General features: G+C 37.8%; 1 protein-coding gene across 1 annotated transcript in view; it reads right to left on the reverse strand.

Moving 5' to 3' along the window:
• Nucleotides 1-2704: 2704 nt before the first annotated feature.
• LOC149231046 (DExH-box ATP-dependent RNA helicase DExH3-like) overlaps nucleotides 2705-21375 on the reverse strand; it is a 223537-nt gene continuing 204866 nt past the window's right edge. The window contains exons 15-19 of the mRNA XM_089379101.1: nucleotides 4958-5266; nucleotides 4216-4275; nucleotides 3884-4036; nucleotides 3655-3765; nucleotides 2705-3535 (exon numbers count right to left, since the gene is read on the reverse strand). Coding sequence (XP_089235227.1) covers nucleotides 2984-3535; nucleotides 3655-3765; nucleotides 3884-4036; nucleotides 4216-4275; nucleotides 4958-5266 — 1185 coding nt within the window. The 3' untranslated portion in view covers nucleotides 2705-2983. The remainder of the gene's footprint in view (nucleotides 3536-3654; nucleotides 3766-3883; nucleotides 4037-4215; nucleotides 4276-4957; nucleotides 5267-21375) is intronic.

A 21375-nucleotide genomic window follows, 5' to 3' on the forward strand; every position in this document is an offset into this window, starting at 1 on the left:
TGAGATGTTAAAACCTGTTTTGAAACCCTCGTGACAATTGTTACCTTTTTATTTTTTTTAAAGGAAGGGAATATGCTTTCTTCCCTTGGAAAAAATATGTGACACCCCCTCTTCATTACTATACAAACAGATCACAATGTCCAATGGCATCACCCTATTTATATCAATAACATTAGTTATTTATGTATTTGTACTCTTGCAATGCATACTCTGATTCGTTCAGTTTATTCATTGAAATTGTACCGACCCACATTTTAATATTCCTTGAGCTATAGTAGGAATCCAATTTTCAAAAATTGAGAAGTTTGATGGAAACCCAATCTTCAAAACCACAATAAGCTTCTCAAAGCGAGAACACCCTCTCCATTGTCAACATAATTCTTTGACAGCCTTACTGAATTTGTTGTTTCATAACACTTAACCAAAACACGTTTGTGACTGATGCAGACCTCCAAAAACATGGTAAGAAATAGGAGACTAGGAAAGCACAGAGTTACATTTGAGCTATGAGATTCACCAGCTCAAGATCATTATTTCAAGACATAATATCAATTATTTGGAAATGGATGCTAACAACAGAAAATTCAAAATTTCTTGTTTTTGCAAATTAGTTAAACTGTTGTGCTGCTATGAATGTCACACTGTTTTGCTTGTTTGTTGTATACAATGGGGAGGGCCAAAACATAGAATAATCACTAATAAATGCATCCAAGGAAGTATGTTTTCCATGCACATAATGTGAACAAAGATTATATTATATGTAGCAGCCTTTATTCACTTGTTTCTTAAGTGAATGAAATTATACAGATTGCCATCTTGTTTGGCACAGGTATGTCCTATCATCTAAAAACCTAAGAAACCGGATTCGTCCTTCCCCCTCCTGCCCCCTCGTGTCTCGAATCCCACGTGTCGGACACAATTCTCGAGGGACATGTGTCTGATTCATGGCTCAAGCATGTCCGAACACGTGGGATTCTCTGGGACAGGAAATCGGATTCTTCCAGCCATCGTGTCCTGAGTTATGGACACGTGTCCCTCTTCAAAAGCGTGTCACGGGTCTTTTTAAGCCCGATTTGCACCGCTTTCTCCTCATTTTTGTGGCCCTCTCTCGCTGTGGGTGTGTGGGAGCGAGTAGAAAAGGGTTTAGGAGCGTTTTGGAGGTGATTCAAGCAACCGGTAAGTGCATTTTGCTTCCATTTTTGCTACAGTAGTTTGTCTGTCCATTTTGTTTACATGCTAGTGCATTTTTTCTTTTTTCTTTTTACAGCATTCATGGCTCAAACAAGTGCAGCAGGGAAGGGGCAAAAGAAGGGGAACAATGTCCCCATTGGTGATGCCCCTTCTGTTCTAGTTTCATCAGGGTCTGCAAGTGTTGAAGGGAAGGACAAAGATGTGGGATGTGTTTCCTGATGATATGGGTTTGGACAGCAGTGTTGAGTTGGCATTGGCCAACTTGGATGTTAATGAGCCAGTGCTAGACCCTGTCACTTTTGATGATGGTGATACTCTTGAGGGTCATCCTCCACACCAGCGGGATGCAAAGACTACATTGGAGACAGAGGAGAATGCAGAGAGCAGTGGTGACCATGACACTGATGCTGATTTTTATGATGATGATTGATGAGCTACCTACTACCTTGTAGTTATTTTGTAATTGCTATTTCTATTTTCCATTGGCATTGCTAGTCAGGAGTCCTTGGGACTCAGTGCCTATGTAACACATTTTGATTTTGATGACTTAATGAGAAAACGGCAGTTTCTTGTCTTTCTCCTATTGGGTCATTGATGAATCTGTCACGATTGTATTTGTAACATGTATGCATAATGTTCCAACTTACAAATTTACAATCTAGAATCTAGATCTTTCTGAATTTGTATCATGAATGAGAATTTGTGTAATATGAAATCATTGAAATATCTATACATATATATATATATATATATATAAAGGGTTCTACATGTCCTGTTCCAGGGGGTCTGTGTGCCCCGTGTCGGACACTCAAATTTGTGTGTCCTGTGTCCCCATGTCAGGTGACTTAGCTAAAAACCCTATTAAGAAATGCTTTGTTGTGAATCATTTGTGCTTGTCAATAACTCACAATCTGAGAAAATAGGTCAAGCAATTCAATAGAAACGAGAATAACCATGAACCAAAAATATAGCATAGCTAGCCAAGGGTCCGACCAATGAAAACTATTCACAGGAATCTGCCCTTCTTTTGTAGAAGGATGAATAAATTTGCATATTATAAAACTCTACATTAACCCTCCTAAATAGGGATTAACCAAACTAACCATCATCTAAGATGCAGATAAGAAAAAATATAAAGATGGGGCAGAGACGATAGTACCCATCTCCACGAATTCCAGTATAGCTCTACTTTATCACTCAAAACATTCTGTGATGCATTTACAACTGATGTCAAATGCCTTGAAACCAAATTTTCCATTCTATCTCACTGCCTACAGGATACACCCTGCAAGAATGAAATATACTGTAACTTCTGTTACAATTTCGGAATTTCCCCTTTTTTACCGAAATACCACTGGAAGATGCTTGTAAACCCACATGATCCGAGTTATTACTCCCTGACAAAACAGTTTTTTTGTTGAAACCATATTTAATAGCAGAAATTCCATGTCGCAAAAATCTATATACATTGACAAATGGGCAGCATATATTATCAGAGCCACATATATAACTCTAACTTCTCTGATATCTAGATGTTTCAGAGCTGTCAAGATCACAGAGTGTTTAGCAATGGAAGAAGCACAAGTTACACCAACTGCAGAATGAGCACATTATCTTCAACTTTCACATAATTCCATTTGGACTATGACAACTCAGATTTCTAATGGTTTCTCTCTGAGACTTCCAAAACATAATCCAAGTCAAAGTTGGTTCCTGGCAAGCTTAAATTAGAGTTTTAACTCAACTGTGTGCTTGTACAGAGACATAGGTTTTAACTTTTGCTCCAGTTTTACTACCAGTAAGTAGCCCCTTTCACCCGTTCCCGCTCCCATTCATGCTCCCTCTTCTTTTTTTTAAGTGTCATGGCCTCATCATTGCCCCTTTCCTCTTTTTTCTTCAGCAACATTCCCTCAGTGCTTCTCCCTTTCTTGTCTTTCATAGCTGGCATTGCCTCATTACTTGTGAGAGAGGATGCTGGACGTGAGGCACCTGTCAGCCATGCTAATGCTTCCATCGCTGCATCTTTCTCCGCAAGCTTTTTGTTACGACATGGTTTTCCTACAAACTGCATCCCATTAAATTCCACCATTGCTCTGAACTGATTATTTTTTAGATGTTTTTCCTTGTATTTAGGTTGACCATATCCTGACCTTGAGACCAACGTTTGTAATAGACCCTTGGGATTTTCATCAGTTTCGCTAAAACTGCCAATGGAAACCTTCGGCATCTTGACTTTACGGCCAAAAACAAATCTCCCATTACATTGATCTGCAGACAAGAGCTCATGAACTGCCAGTAATAGATGATGGCCATCCTTGTAAATATCCATACTAGGATTTTGGAGCTGTCAACAATAGAGAATACCTTGTGTTATTCATAAGGATGGAACTGAAATATATGAAACATGGCTAAAAGTCTATCAAAAACTAGTAATATTTGATAACAAACACACATTATACATACTTTCTTTTGAATCAATTCATCAAGCTCCTCTTTGAGCTTCAAGTATATCTCTGCTAACTCAGGTTCCATAAAGAACTCCAAGTATCCATCTAACATTCTCAAATGCCCAGGCTATATAACATATTGACAGAAATAAACAAGTATTAAAAGCATGCAATGCTCTTCAGATTTAATCATTATGCCTTGAGCTCCCATAGAATCTTACAAATAAATACATGAAATAACTCACCCCTTCTCCACGACTAAGTGAACCACCAAAAAGCAGCAATACAGAATCTGAGATTCCTGTAGAATCACGGATAAATACTGCATTAATTTTGACTTTCTCAAAGAACATCAACCATGGGCAGGGAATTCTTTGCTCATGAGCATTGACAGAATTCTGCAACCAAATATAGAAACAATGTAACAACGTGAGAACAGGGTAATTAGATAAAGAAATGTAAATCGAACAAATAAATATGAACATAATTTTGCAAGTTATAATGCAGTAGATAGAGATGGATCTAGGAAAGGCTGAGAGAATCAATGATCCTCTTCTTAACTGAAGAACCAACTTACATGATAGAGCAGAACTGGACCATCTTCCATAGTTTTTGTACTAATAGACCTTTCTCTATTCTGCATAAGAAAAAGATAATAGTTGGCAACCGCTAAAAGGAACTTGAGAAAAATAATATCTCGACTTTTAGAGCATCAAACAAAATTTGCTGGAGCTCTTAAAAAAACTAACAACCAGTACATCTACTTCCAAAATTTAACTTTTCACTTTACCCATCTTTTGGTATTTCCTCATAAACTGTCTTTATCATGTGGCAAGAACTTTGCATGACTTTCTGATTCTACATGCTATGGTATAAAATTTTAATGCTGTCTTGTCCAACAATGCCCTACTTTTAACTGAACTTAACTGACACATATCATTCAAGCTACGGTGGATTTCAGCAAACTTAGAACTTCATTATTCTACCACCTCCACCATCTAACACAATGATTGAGAACTAAGTCTCATCCACTCAATAGTAATAAATAAATGTATCAAATTTTTAAAGCAAATGTGGCTACACTTTATTAAAATGTCTAAAGGCCTAAAAACAAAACCACTCATGGTAGTACCCAAATAAAATAACGATTCTACATAACTCACCACAACAGAAATTAGTAGTACCCAAATAATAGAAAAATTCTAGATAACTCGCCACAACAGAAATTAGTAGTACCCAAACAAAGGAAAGGTTCTAGATAACTCACCACAACAGAAATTAGTAGCACCCAAATAAAAGAAAGCTTCTAGATAACTCACCACAACAGACATTATGCTGGGGTACAGGCCAGCACACATAACTGCTTTAACGAGAGATTGATTATCACTCAGCTGATTACAGGTGATTGTATCACCATTCACTAAACCCACATCCTTCAACAGAAATTCAAATTGTTTACGAAGAGACTTTATAGCTTGCAAAGTTTGTGCTGACAGAAAATTTCTCCAGCAATATTCATAAGCTGATCCTGTTCTTTCTGCCTCTTTCCAGCCCTCATATGCACGGACAAGGGCCAGATGGTCACTATAATCCTTTGAAGAGAACTTAGCTTTTGCTGAATCTGCAAGCTGCAAGAAATAGTTGAATGATCAGAATGGATTTTCCAAAATCTTTGATAGTCTTTGAAATGCTCCAAACCTAATCATCTCCAAAACTATAATTATTTTTATAAAGATTTGAACACATTGAAACCAACAATAAGTTCAAATAGCCAAATACTCAAATAAGATTTAAATCTAGTGTCTTTCAACCAAACTTTGAAGCATTCTTACAAAGTAATACTTAAGATTCAATTGTAGTGTCTTTCAACCAACCTTGAGCATTCTAATTTAATATGCCGTAATGCTCTATGAAAACAAATTAAAACTGCATATTGAATAAAATACAGTAACTCCACTCATTGTATATGACGACTACATTTATATAGAATACTATATTGCACACCTCCCGTGTATTTGAATTCGTTTTTCAACATGGTATAAGCAAGATATTGATTATGGATAATGTGAAGATTAGAGATTGGACATGCCTAAAGGAAAACAAGGCTCGGATATCTTGGCCCTGCAAACTGAAGAGGCAAGCTAAAAGGTTTTTAGATTTTTATTAAGGTCACATTTTAGAGAATTTTATCGAAGCAACTACAGGGAAAAACATGCGAGAAGACAGATGACAGATGAAGACAAGCAACTCACGAAAAGAAGTGAACTTGACAAGTTGTATAAACACAGATAAACCAATGAATGCAAACACGTGACAACTAAACAGGAGTTCCATTCTTTCTTTCCCTAAACGAATTTCTGAACCAGCTCAGAATAAAATAATGCAGTGCATAGCAGAAACCCACAAAAACAAAGCCACACAGAGCATACCACAAACATGTGACCCTGATCAAACAAAAGCAGAGAGAAAAGCCCTATGTGACATCCATCACACATACTCGTGCATGTCATCACAGAAAAACAGAGAGGACCAGAGTGTAAAGACACTTGGCAGAAATTTCAATAATGTAGCAGAGAAAACAAGTGTGTCGTACAACAGACAGACAACTTGTGTACCAAACAGAGATGACAAATGTGCATCCCAATCACACATCAAACTCACACTACCACACTAAAAATTGGAGAGACAAACCTGCATGCAACTCATGCACGAGAAAGAAGAGACTCAGATGAAGAGAAACTAGATGAGGATGAAGATGATTATTTTTAAACCAATAAAGTATCTCTTTCAAACGAATAGTTCAAATAAATCTCATGCACAAAGGAGAGGAGACTCAAACGAAGAGCAATTGGATGAGGAAGAACAACATTATTTTTAAACTAATAAAGTATATCTTTTACACAATAACTCAGATAAAGATCCACCAAGATACATTAGTTAGAAAGCACCACCTGTCAGTATGAATCCAATTTATTAGGGGGATATTGGGAAATCCTGCCTTTAATGAAAGGATAAGACCAGTTGATTGGTGGATGCATAGTTTTAAAAACCGTTCTTAAAAAACAGTTATCGGTCTAACCGGCCGGTTAGCAAGCCCGCCGGTCTAAACCGGCCAAAAATACCCAGTTCATTAGCCTATTTCTCCTTTTTTTTGCCCTAACCGGTGCTAACCGACCGGTTTTGTATCAAACCGGCCGGTTCCATCCTAAACCGGCCGGTTAGAGGCACACCCACCGTAAAGTTAAAAAAGCAGAATTCTGACTGTGTTTTAGGGGTTTTGGGGGGAAACTAAGGGTGTTTTCCCTCCAAAAACACCCTCTCCAAGCCTTTAAGAGGTCCCTCTCACTCTCATTTGTCTCACACAACTGATTTGGCGTGTTTGTGAGTGTTTGTGAGTTTGTTTGTGAGCTTGGAGAGTGTTGAGTTTTTGCGCAGCTGAAGTAGTCATCTTGGAGTTGGATTTGGAGCTATTTTGGAGATAGTGTGTAGCTATCAGTGGAGTTGCCATCTTCAAGAGGAGGCTAAGGAAGCTAGTTTGCATTTCCAGGTAGTCATCATGCCTCCAAAAGCCAAAGATACTGCATGGGTTGTTATGAAACCAGCTCACAAAAAGATAGAAAAGAGAGATCCACGCCTTAGAATTCAGCCTCTTCAAGGGGGCAACCTCCTTTACATTACATAAATGAACAATTCTTGGATGATACAAATGACAAAACCTCCTTTCTATATATAGGAGTCTAAGGAGTCACAATATAATCCAGCCGACCTAACAATAATAATATAAAGCCACAAAAATAACAATAGAGGGATTCTATGGGCACATTAATAACAATATGGGGGTAATGGGGGCACAACAATATAAATAAGGGGTATAACTACAATAGTAATGGGGTAATCACTAGTATTATAGGGACCCAACATGCCCCTCTCCTTCAAAAAAGTGTTGTCCTCAACGCTTGAGTAGTTCTGGATACTTCTGCATAAAATTCTCATCCTCCCATGTGGAATCTTCAGCGGATAAGTTCTTCCACTTGATAAGATACTCTGAAATTGATCGATTTCGTAGCTGTCGAGTTCTTGTTTCTATGACTGCTTCCGGTTCCAATATAATTTTTCCTTCCTCGTCAAGTTCTGGCAATATTGTTTGAACTGGGAGCTTGTCGCCTATAACCTTCTTTAAACATGAAACATGGAAAACTGGGTGCAATCGAGAAGCTGCAGGAAGCTCCAATTTGTATGCCATAGTACCAATCTTTTGCAACACCTTGTACGGACCATAATACTTTGGTGATAATTTATTATCCTTCTTAGCTTGCTTGAGGGACATTTGCTTATATGGTTGTAGCCGTAGGAATACCCAATCACCTACATCAAAACTTCTTTCACTGCGATGTTGATCTGCCTGTTGTTTCATTCTATTCTGTGCCAACACGAGGTTATCCTTTAAGAGTTGGAGGACTTGTTGTTGATGTTCGATGTGATGTTCCACTGCCTGAACCTTAGAATTTTCTCTTAAATATGATGTGATGGATGGTGGTTGATACCCATAAAGTGCCATAAATGGGGTCATTTTTGTTGCTGTATGAAAGGAAGTGTTATACCACCATTCAGCCAGAGGCAACCATTTGACCCATTGTGTCTGTTTATCAGATACAAAGCAACGAAGATATCCTTCCAAACATTTGTTTACTATCTCAGTTTGCCCATCAGATTGAGGATGATAAGATGAGCTATGAGCTAACTGAGTACCAAGACAAGAAAATAATTCTGTCCAAAAATTTCCAGTGAAAATGGGATCTCTGTCACTTACAATAATCTTTGGGTTTCCATGTAGCTTTTGAATTGTTTCCATAAATGCAGTAGAAACTGTACTGGCTTTAAATGGATGTGATAATGCACAAAAGTGTGCATACTTGGTAAGTCTGTCAACTACCACCATGATGACACTCTTTCCCTCAGACTTGGGTAAACCTGTGATAAAATCCATTGAAACCTCCTCCCAACGTTGGCTTGGAATGGATAAAGGTTGTAATAGACCCGGTGTCTTAATTGTTTCAACTTTATTTTGTTGGCAAACCAAACATTCTGCCACAAACTTTTGAATATCTGATTTAAGGCCATCCCAAAAAAATTCCTTCTTAACCCTGTGGTAAGTTTTTAAAAATCCTGAGTGCCCTCCTAAGGGAGAAGTGTGCAATTCCATAAGAATCTTTTGTTTTAGCTGGGAATTCTTACAGAGGTATAAGCGATCTTTGTACCATAACGAATCATTTTTCCAGCTAAATGTATCAGACGTACTGGAATCTTGTTGTAGCTTTCGAATAAGTGCCCACACTTCTTCGTCATTCTTCCATTCCTCCCTTGCTTCATTTATCCAATCTGGTTGGATAATAGAAATGCGCACAAAAATGCTTCCACATCCTCATCCTTTCTTGAGAGTGCATCTGCCACCACATTTTGCTTCCCTTTTTTGTAGATGATTTCAAAGTCATAACCCAACATCTTTGTGACCCACTTTTGTTGCTCTTCAGAGGATAATCTTTGTTCTAAAAAGTATTTAAGGCTATCATGATCCGTTTTTACCTTGAAGTGTCTTCCCATTAGGTAGGGTCGCCATTTCTTAAGTGCATGGAGTATTGCCAACATTTCCTTCTCATAAATAGCTTTGCTTAAAAACTTTCCCTTGATTGGACGACTTTCAAAAGCAATGGGTCTTTCATCTTGCATTAGAACAGCACCAATTCCATTTCCTGAAGCATCACATTCCACAATAAAGGTTTTTGTGAAGTCCGGTGTAGCTAAGACCGGTGCTTGGCACATTGCCTCTTTAAGATGTTCAAAGGCCTTTGTTGCTTCCGGAGTCCATGAAAATGCATCTTTCTTCAATAATGTTGTTAGAGGTGCTGCTATTCTCCCATAATTCTTAACAAACTTGCGATAATACCCTGTCAACCCAAGAAATCCTCGCAGATGCTTTATGGATGTGGGGATTTTCCATTCCTTAATGGCTTTAATTTTGCTAGGGTCTACCTTAACTCCTTCATGAGATACAATATGACCCAAATATTCCACCTCCTGGACTCCAAAGAAACATTTGGATCTTTTTGCATATAATTGTTTCTCCTCCAATAGTTGTAGCACCCTGTCAACATGTTCAACATGATCCTTCCAAGACTTGCTGTAGATTAGTATATCATCAAAAAATACTAACACAAATTTTCTAAGGAATGGTTTGAAAATTGAATTCATCAAACCTTGAAATGTTGAAGGTGCATTGGTAAGGCCAAAAGGCATGACCAAAAATTCATAATGACCCTCATGAGTTCTAAATGCCGTTTTCGGAATGTCTTCAATCTTCATTCTGATTTGATGATATCCTGAACGAAGATCCAACTTGGTGAAGTAAATTGATCCATGCAATTCATCCAGTAATTCATCAATGACAGGAATGGGGAACTTATCTTTAATAGTGAGCTTGTTGAGCTCCCTATAATCCGGACACATGCGCCATGATCCATCCTTCTTGTGCACCAATACTACTGGAGCAGAGAAAGAACTTTGACTCGGTTGAATTATACCAGCCTCTAGCATTTCTGCAACCATACGTTCAATTTCACTTTTTTGGACATAGGGATATCTGTACGGCCTGATGTTTGGAGGAACACTTCCTGGAATCAGATGAATAGCATGATCATGATCACGCATAGGTGGGAGACCTTTGGGAGTCTCAAATACCTTGGAATGATTGTCCAGGACTTTTTGGAGATCTGGAGAAATAGATGATTCCAATGTGGAAACATCTAGCGAACATAATTGTGCAATTACACCTCTTTGCTCCTTTTTTAGAAGCTTTGTCATACCATTAGAGCTGATTATCTTTCCTGGTTTCCCTGCAATACCCCTTAATTCAACTTCCTTTCCTTCCACAGAAAATTTGATGAAAAGTTCTTGAAAATTAAAAGCTATTGTACCCAAGGATTGTAGCCATTGGACTCCTAGTACAACATCAGCACCTCCCATTGGAATGGAAAGCATTGGGCTAGTCAATACATATTCTCCCATGGATAGCTTGATATTATGGCACTTTCCAGAGCAATTTATTGTTCCTCCATTTGCAATCATCACTTGACACTCTGGTGCTGGATATAGGAAGCAATTCAATTCTTTTGCTACCCTACAATGAATAAAATTGTGGGTGCTTCCTGAATCAATCAACACTATTACCTTTTTCTTCTTGATTTGTCCTTCTATCTTGATGGTTTGAGGAGTGGTAATTCCCGCCAATGCATTACAAGATATGGTCGGATTTATTTGTTCTTCATCTAGGCTTTGTTCCTGGAATATATCCTCTTCTTTTGACCTTTCTTGCTCCTTTTCTTCTTCCTCTTCACAATCTATGTAGAATAATTTCTTCTCAGCACACTTATGACCTTTAGTGTATTTGCTATCACAACTGTAACAAAGCCCTTTTGCTCTTTTTTCTTCCAATTGTTGTGGTGTCAACCTTATAGGTTGTGGAAGACTAGGGGCAACAACACTTCCGTCTTTATAGTTGTGAGTGGTATGCTTCCTGGTTGCCATAATTTTGCTTTCCATTTTTCTTGCTAACCTGAATGCCTTCTCTAATGAATCAGGTTCCCAAAGGCGAACATCATGTTGGATATTATCCTTTAAAGACCCTATGAACACATCAATCCTATGCTCCTCTGGAATATCTTTTACCCTTATGTTCAATTTTTGGAACTCCTCAATGTGCTCCATTATTGAACCCTTTTGTTTGAGACTTATCAATTGGCTAAAAAAAGTGTTGCTTTTTGTATCCTCATAATGTGCTATCAATTCTTCCGTAAAAATTGCCCAAGTGATAAATTGTTTACGAGAGCAAAGCCATTGATACCATACAAACTGATTTGGTTCCAAATATAAAGTTGCCATACGTACCTTTTGTGTGTTTTGCACATTATTGAGATCGAAGAATTGCTCCATCTGTAATATCCATGTGGCGGGATCCTTGCCATCAAACTTCCTCATATCGATTTTTGGAATATGGTGATTCTTCGATCCAACATTAGCGTCTATGGAATCATGATTAACATTTCTTTTGTTCTCATCATGAGTTTCCTTTAGTACCCTTTCACCGTTAGGGACGATTTCTTGTAGCAACTTATTCATATTTATCTTCAATTCGTCCATGTCTGTCTTCAAATCTATCTTCAAATCATCCATCTTAGCTTCCACGTCAATCATCTTAGCTTCTACGCCTTTCTTTAAATAGTCCATCTTAGCTTCTACACCTTTCTTTAAACCATCCATCTTAGCTTCTACATCTTTCTTTAAACCATCCATCTTAGATTTTGTTCCCTTTCGTGCAAGGGACAGTTGTTGCACTTGGTCTTGTAATTTTGATATATCATGTTGCATTTCTTCCTCTTCTTCATGAGTCATGCTAGAGCTTTCAGGTTCCTTACTAGGTGTTTGCATTTTCTTTCCTCGGGGCATCAGTTACCGATAATAATGCTTTACTATGCCCTTTGAATTCCTTCAAACCAAGCTTATGCAAAAATAAAAAATAAAAACTACACACCTTTTTTTACTTTGTAGAAGCCTGATATTGAATCTGATGTATCTCTGTAATTTCGAATCATCCAGTTCTGAAATTGTGACCTGTAGTAGCCTTCTATGTCCTCTTTCCAATGCCACTAGTCTGAACCAAATTGGATTCTCCAAGAAAGAGTTATGCCCAATCTCCCGCAGTGACCTGATTATAGACTAGTTCAGTAGAGCGAACTTGTATGAAGTGCCACGTGTCACTGTTTCAACCTTTGACTCTGAAAAATATATAAAAGAAAACTACAGTCCGTCCTCTTTCTGTACCTTCTTACGAAATTTCAATCCGATGCTCAGAAAGAAAGTTATGACGATTTTCCCCAGGTCACCTGTTTTGAGTGTAATTCAGGAGTCTGCAAAAAGACCAACTTCCTGAAATCATATCTCCGAAAATATCGCGCGAAAAGCTCTGAAATTCAGACCCAAGGTTCAGCGCTATTTCTTCTCAAATGGGTTTTTTTTGCGACTTCTGAAATGTCACAGAAAAAAAGTTATAGCGAAAATGCCACGATGACCTGTTTGGAGCAGCGAAACCCTAGAATCCAAAGCTCTGATACCAAATGTTATGAAACCAGCTCACAAAAAGATAGAAAAGAGAGATCCACGCCTTAGAATTCAGCCTCTTCGAGGGGGCAACCTCCTTTACATTACATAAATGAACAATTCTTGGATGATACAAATGACAAAACCCCCTTTCTATATATAGGAGTCTATGGAGTCACAATATAATCCAGCCGACCTAACAATAATAATATAAAGCCACAAAAATAACAATAGAGGGATTCTATGGGCACATTAATAACAATATGGGGATAATGGGGGCACAACAATATAAATAAGGGGTATAACTACAATAGTAATGGGGTAATCACTAGTATTATAGGGACCCAACATGGGCTCATTGTGATATGATTGCTGTAAAAATGATGTGCAAATATTGCCAAAAATCCATTCAAGGAGGGGGTTCAAGCAACACTTGGCTGGGATAGGAGGCCATGTAAAACCATGTGGAGCACCAAATGAAATAATAGGGCATATTAGGGCAGAATACCTTCAGAAGTTTGAGACTCAAGTCACTGAACCAATAGAGAAGTTTGTGACTGCAAAGTTTGGGAGTCGAGACTCAACCAACTGAGTTTGATCATGACGACTCATGAGAAGTTTCAAGTGATAATGTTGATCACTATTATAGTATTATCATATATGTAGACTGGAGTCTTGTAGTAGACCACTGGCCCCATAGTTTGTAGGCTTTGTTTTTGCACTCTAGAGGCCATTTAGAGCCTCATTGCTTATGTATTTTGTCGATGATATGTATTGCACTCTGTGCCATTTTGATATATTCACCTTTACATGGTATATAAATGAGCAATCTTTGCATATTTTGTCTCTATTGGCTTGGAATCATGGTTTTAAATCTTAAAAATAGTTTTTTCATTAAAAAATAATTATTTAATGTATTTTTCTAAAACCGGTTCATTTAGACCAAACCAATCCCGGTTAGACCGATTCCGGTCGGTAAACTGGTTCATTAGGTGGACCGGTCCGGTCACCGGTTCCGGTTTTAAAAACATTGGGTGGATGTAATGAAATTTTTGGCAAAAAACACAAAGGAAACAAGAGTCTAATGCAGCAACACTGAGTCCCAAGTTTTGGAGATGAAGTGAAGCAAAAGAACTACAACTTTTTGTGTTCAGGTTATTCAGGGCAGTGTTGCACTTAAAGAGATAATACTGCCAAAACTAACCTCAGCGATAATATCGGCAGTAATTATCGTAATAACTTGCCCTTTTGAAACTATCATGATAATTTCAATTTATCGTGATAATTTCAAAATCATCGCCCTTTCTCTATAAATTTCAATTTATTAACATTTTTTTTCTTTTGACCCTAATTTTCAAAAGCGAGTTAGGGAATTGAGCTATGAGGATATTCTAACTATTTCCATCAAGGAAACAAAAGGAAATCTATTGTTTTCATTTCCCATGATTCATCTCATGAGATACATAACCTAGTAGTTAATGGTAATATTAAATTCTTAAAGTAAAAGTGACATTTTCCCACTCTTAAATTTTTAACATTACCATTAATTGACTCAGAATGTTTCAGAGTAGTTCCGACCTCATTGTATTTCATATGGAGAAAGTAGAATTTTAGACCACACCCAAAATCCAACAGACTTAACAGTTTTTAGGATTTCAGGATTGGTGGGATTGCAATGTTTCTACTACATTCTATGATGTATGAGAGCACGGAACTAACATTTAATCAAGATCACCAAGCCCTCTATGTACCTCGATGTTGGTGGCATTAGCTGTTGAGCTCCTCCTTCATGACCCTAGTAAAAGTGTACATTTCACTCAATTATTCATAACCCTAGTAAAAACGTACACTTCTCTCAAGCAAAATCATTGATTAGGATGTTAAGCTTTTCCTATCTTATTTTAATGCTCAGAGGGTGATCTTGATAACTAGGATCCCAATATAGGCAATGATTTTGACGTTATGTAGCTAATTGTTGTAAGCATGATTATCTTTGGATTTCAGAGGCCATTTAGAGCCTCTCTATTCATCTTTTTTTATTTAGAGATGGGTTGCATTTGATAATATTTTAGTTATATGCAGACTTGCTACAAACATGAGATATGTTGCATATTTATGTATAATAATCTGGATTCATATGCATGCACATGAATTATATGTTCTATTCAAAATTTGAATATTTTATGTATTTCGTGTCAACCAATCTTTTGGTCCAGTTGAGGATGTTGTGACCATTTTCCATCAAGCAAACAAGGGGAAATCCATTGTTTTCATTGTCATGATTCATCTCATGAGATACATTTATTTTTGTTTTGATATGATTTTGTGTCATCCTATTAGATCTTATGACTCGTGACAAATATTATGTTTCAATATAAATGTCTGATGTATAACTTGACATCTTATATATCGATTTAATTTTCATATTTATGTAGCAACGTGTTTGTTTGATGTTGATGTTGTTTTAGTAGTTAAAACATTGAGAAAAAATTATTATTTTTGAATTGTTTGAAGTTTCCCAATAATTTCTGATATTTTACCTGATATTGCCAATAATTTAAATTTTGGACCTCCAACAATAAATTGCCAATAGCGATAAATGTAACATTGATTTAGGGGCCAGGTGAGGGTTGTTGGTGTGTATTATAGCTTCAACACTTGGAGTCAAAAGTTTTAAAAAGCCACTTTAATACTTAATCAGTGGCCATATTATGTTAAGTAACCAAATCAATTAGTGAGTTACTAATAATAGTTAAGCCAAGTATGGATTGTTACCGCAAAATCTAGCAGGCCAAGCACCAAGCCTCACTAGGCAACCTAGGTCTTATGGCAACACTAAGATCAGCCACCATTGTCACCTCAGTGACCTCCCTCTTGCTATTTAGTGGTGGATGTTATCCCCACAAGAGAGGCTTCCCAAGAAAGGCTTTAGAGGTTAGATGACTAGGGTTCCAAGCCAAAAGGCTCTCTAAGGGAGTCGCAGATGAAATCACCTAGACAAATCTTCAACAAACGAGGCTTCAAAGGTCATAAGAGTCTAACGGTTATCGAAGAATGTACTAGCTAAACCTTGAAGGCTAAGATAAGATTTACAAGTATTCAAGCACACTTTCCACAAACCCTAATAGACTAGAAGAAGGTTGTTATAAACTAGGGTTTTTATGGTATGTAGACTTACAGCATGCAATAGCATATAACAAATAATAAATACCATCCTAGTGATAGATTCAACAAAGGGTGAAGGCTTCAAGAGGTAAGCAAGGAATAAGGAAACTTTAAGGTTTTCAATGGTTTTAAATGCATAAAACAGCAATAAATATCTAATCGTTAGCCCCACTTTGGTGTGAAAATGCAACTAATGCTAGATTTTGCCTTTTCAATTTGTTAAATGTAATTTCTATCAATAGGACAATAACATATAAGTGCAAAATTACCGTAAAATGCAAATTAAAACCAAACCCTAACCCTAGTTACCAAGAAGTAAGGAAATGAGGTAAGGTGGCAAACATGGATTACATTGGGCACACTATATCAATCAATGTCTCCTATTAGTGCCCCTCCTGGAGGAAGGACCTTAGGGGAGGTCACACTGGACTAGGAGCAAATAATAATATCGTTGATGTGAGTAGCATCAGAAGGCAGGGCGATAATTTAAAATTATCGCGATAAATTTCAACTTATCGCCCTGTCTCTGTAAATGAGGTAAGTTTACAAGGTGATCCCACAACTAGACTAGTGTCTCTATTCAATTGGGCTATTGAAGAAAAACTGGTGAGGTCAATGATAGGAGGACTTGGATAAAGAGGGTGGAAGATCGAAAATCTTCTCTTAGACACCCAAGTGACTTCTTGTGGTAAGAGATTTAAGGTCAAAGGATGCATGCAACAAGTTCCTTTAATGGATTCTTGAAAGACATTTTGCATAACATATAGATTCTAGAAACAAGATTTTATGAATGATTTTACACTTTTAAATATGGCATAATAGAAACCCTAATTTCAGAAGATTACATGCAAAATGCAAGAAACGTATCAATAAACTTACACCATCCAATCAAGAATCACTTCACCAATCCAAAGATAGTCTCTCCATGCAAAAATATCCCTCCAAAGACAATTCGCTCCTTTCATCCGTAGCGACCAACACAAAAGACAAGGGAACTAGTGTGCACTCACTCAAGAGAGAAAAGAGTGTGTGTGATGATGAATGAGTAAAAGTGACAACCCTCTATTTACAAGAGGGAAACCAAGTCACTTCACAAATTTACAACAAAAAAGCCCTAAAAATATGTTTGGAGGATTTAAGTAGGCCTAAAGGTCACAAGTTACAACCCAACCTTTAGATGATTTTACAAAATGATTAAACATAAGAAATACATCATAAATCCTCCACACTTGTGGAAGGAAAATCTCTCCAACATAGCATCATCCTCCAAAAATGTACATCTCCATCAAGAAAGTGATAAAGTGGGTCCAAGAGTGCTCCTCACTCCAAGGGACATCACCAAAGTGCATGGGTACATCTCCAAGTAACACCTCCTCCACCTTCTAGGGCATACACGGGTGACATGGCAACACTAGGAGCAAGCATTGGCATCAAAGCATGGTGTGCTATCCCTCCCAAACCATCTTAGTGGTCTCCATCATCATTTGGGCTCCAAAACAAGGCAACACCCATCAAACAAGGTCAAGGCTAACCTGGGGGTATTCTGGGTCCATCTGGGCACATCATCAATCAAGCCAGTGCCTTACCTTCTTGGCTCAACATTTCAACATCTAGAGGTGTAGCAAGGGGCATACAACCCAATGTTGTTGTTGAATTTCCACGATCTTGGGTCTAGGTTAGAATCTTAAAATCTCTAACACTACTAAACCAAGAATCTCAACAAGAACTACTTTGCACAGCGGGAAAATATAAAGCAGTAAATCACATTTGCACAAGTATACACATTTTTTAACAAATATTGTACAATAATGTACAACCCAATTTTTGTTATATTAAACCAATTCTAAATAATACAACAATCTATGGTATACAAGATACAATGACAATCTTCGTTGCAACTTCTATGTCGTATCTTGACTTGTCGGTCCTTCGCTTTTGTACTACTCTCTAGTTGCCCCTTAGTCCTTTAAAGGACAACACATCGAGACTCCAGGAGGGTTGCCACCTACCACTGCTGCAAGTCACTTTTGTTGCATGTACACAGGTGATCCAATCTGCTCTCTAGGTTGCCCAATACCTTGAGCTCCAAGTTTCCTTCTAGTAGCCTCTTTCATGCATCAAAGAGCTACTCATAAGGCTCCAAACTTCACCTAATCTTCAACTATCTTCGTCACTTCAAGACTGTTAGTCTAGGGCTACTTTGGGTAGCCAACACGCTGCCCTCCACCAGACCAATGGCACCCAATCCAATCACTACAAGATCTACTCCTAGTTGGAGTTTCTTCACATCCAAGACAACTCCAACACTTGGCTCCCACAGGCTGCTAGAAAAATTGATCCAAAACAAGTCAAATCTTTGACCCAACACAAGACACAAATGTTGCTCCAAGTCTGTTGTATTGTTGTCCCTGGTTAGGGCATTGGCACACTGCAACAACCCTTAAACACACATCAAGACAACCCTCTTTTATTGTGACCTAATCAAGGTAAGGTCATCCAAGTGTGGGTTGTTGTTTTGGGCACTTTGCAGCCCCAAAACCTCCCACACTGCCCTGTTTTGAAGTGGTAAGGCCTACGGCCTACCACAGACCTTCGTTGTCACCTACAGCCCACCCAAACAGGCCTATCCTTACCTCTTTTCTTCCCCCAAACAAACTTATGTTAACCTTTGTTTAAACTCGGCCTTCAACCCAGCTCCTCGGCCCTCCAACAGCAGCTCGAATACCCTCAACGAGCCCTAAAACAATCCCCAACTACCTCGTTGTCCTTGCCTCCTTGTTGCAGCCTCAACAGAACCTCTTGCTCCCTTGACCGAGTTCTTCTTCACCTCGAACGAGCTCTTGTATTGCACTTTTGGATGAGTTCAAATGACTCATCTCACCTCTCTATTTATACTCATAGAAAGGGCTCCTCATAACATCTAACAAGGGCTTGTCCAACTGTCATTTGGCTTATTATCATCAAGTCGGCCTTGACACTTATGGTGCAAACCAACTCCATGACTTCGAAAATTCATATCTTGCTAAGGACAACTTGGAATTCGATGATTCTTGAAGCGTTGGATTCTCCTTTATCATCTCCTTCCATCACTTGTCCAAACTGCTCCATGGTTTTGGCCCAAATCCTGATGGGTGCAAAACCCCATGCTTGGGTTCCAAGCCCACAAGTGACTCTTGTGTTGCTTTGGCCTCCAATCCCTAGGGCTTGGAGTACCTCCCAAGCTACTCAAAAATCCACAGTTTCAAACATTGACATTGGGATAAAATCGGCAAGGGTATGGAAAACAAAAAAATCGAGAAAAATGAGAAAATATCAGTAAAAATTAGCAAACATCGACAAAATTAAGATACCACCAATATACAGGGAAAAATCGGCAAACATTGACTAGGCAAAAAAATCTCGATTTCACAATAATATCACGATGTTTGCAACACTAATATCAAGGGGGCAATGTTGGCACTGCAAACTCATATGTGCTCTCCAGAGTGGCTCGACATCCTCTAAGTGGTGCTAGAGAGGTGTCAAGCCATCCCTTAAGGGATCTTTGTTGCATGTGTAATGAACCACTTGAAAATGCCCTCAAGATCAAGTGAGATCAACATCATTAGGGACAAAAACCATTGAAGTATCATAATGGACCATATTCAATGTTAGGGGCACACTAATAATGCACACAAACCTTCCCTTCAAATGTCCTTTTAGCTCAAGATTTGTAAGCAAGTTACCACACTGTGTTACAGATGATCATGTAATTAATCCTATTAGGTGTGTTGTTGCCTAAAGTGTACACCTAAGGCGCAACACTCAGAGTAGGGGTTGTCACCTATTCCCTACTCACTCTGTTTAAGCTCTCTCCTATACAAGCTATGGGTGGTAGTCCCTAAAGATGGATGAAAGGGGAAAACTCGTTAGAACAACAAGTTTTAGGAGACTAAGGGCAAGGCAATCAATCCCCTAGGCAGCATGATTTAAGGTTAAATGGCAAGTAAATTATTATTATTGAGCAATGTCAATTATTAGATATAGATTTGATTAAATTGATACGACACTTAACAAGATAAACAGTGATGAGACCAATGCCTTAATGATAATGCTCAAATACAAATTAAAGTACTTGCACAAAATAACTATATCTCAAATTACAAGAGAAGCAATGCTGCAAGACAAAGTTAGTATGAGAGATCAAAAGATTACAACAACTAGGTATATGAGAAATAAGAAATAGATTTGCAATATATATATATGACTTGTACTTCAAGTAAAGATAATATTCGGGAAATGATAAACTTGGAAATGGCAAGTGTAACAGAATAAGTTTAGCAAATAAACAAATTGAGCTCACAATTCCAATTATAGATAATCAATTGAAATGCAAAATGAAGATGCAAGATCTACCTATGTGGGATGCAAGATCTTGGTTGATTTTAATTATATGCCTATTCTAAGGTGAAAGCCTTCTCCTCAATTATTTTGAAACAAGTCTTAGAAAAACGTTGTTGGGAGAACTGTTGGGGAAGGAGGCTAAGGCCTCATTAACGAAACCTACCCAGCAGTCCTAACAACCCAAGTGCCTTCGTTCCTACAAGGGACTCGGCCACAAGAGAACTACAAGGTCACTTGTTTTAACCATTGCTAAGGGTCAAGTTTCTCAAATTGGAAATGAAGAAGGTTGTCCTATCTCTCTATCAACCAAGCTTACGCTTGGAGGTAAATTTTAAGATGCAAATTAGATCTAGGATGCAAATGCAAATGTTTCAAAGAGACAAGATGCTTCAATAGAAGAAAGAGTCAATTCACTTATAACCAAGATTCACTTATGAGCACAAGATGATTAGCTTACAACAATGAACAATGAAACAAATTAAATGTTACTCAATGAAACAATAGAGATGCAATCAAATTAGATGTCAATGTCTCAAATGCCTTTAACAATAAATACTTCTTAAGATGACTTTACTTATATTAGACAATGGGAACAAGTAAAGTTTTACAATGAAAGCATATGTGAATGATCGCAAATGAGATTGCTAACAAGATTAGAAAGAGACTACTCAAAATCTTCAACCTGCAAATCAAACCAAAGACAAGAATAATTCCAAATGCAATAGACCAAGTAGTTAATGAATGCAATTAAGAGATCAGCTCCAAACTATGAAACTACTAATGCAAGAGAAACAAGTTAGTAATCTAGATCTAAGAGAAAAGGGAAAGAGAAGAAGACCTTCCTCTTAAATGAGGAGGCGGGATACCAAGGGATAGAGATCCCAAGCTCCCTCAAGAACAAGATTTTATTATATTATTACAAGAGAAGAAGTCTCTTTTTGACAAGGGAAATGACTCTTCAATCTCAAGGAGGGTTACAATGATGAAAGAGAACATCACAACCCAACCTCCTCAAGATGAATCAGATTAGCTATCAATT

Source organism: Pinus tabuliformis, chromosome J (genome assembly GCF_031772625.1).
Source record: "Pinus tabuliformis cultivar Carrire ecotype Pingquan chromosome J, CPIR1, whole genome shotgun sequence".
Taxonomy (NCBI): domain Eukaryota; kingdom Viridiplantae; phylum Streptophyta; class Pinopsida; order Pinales; family Pinaceae; genus Pinus; species Pinus tabuliformis.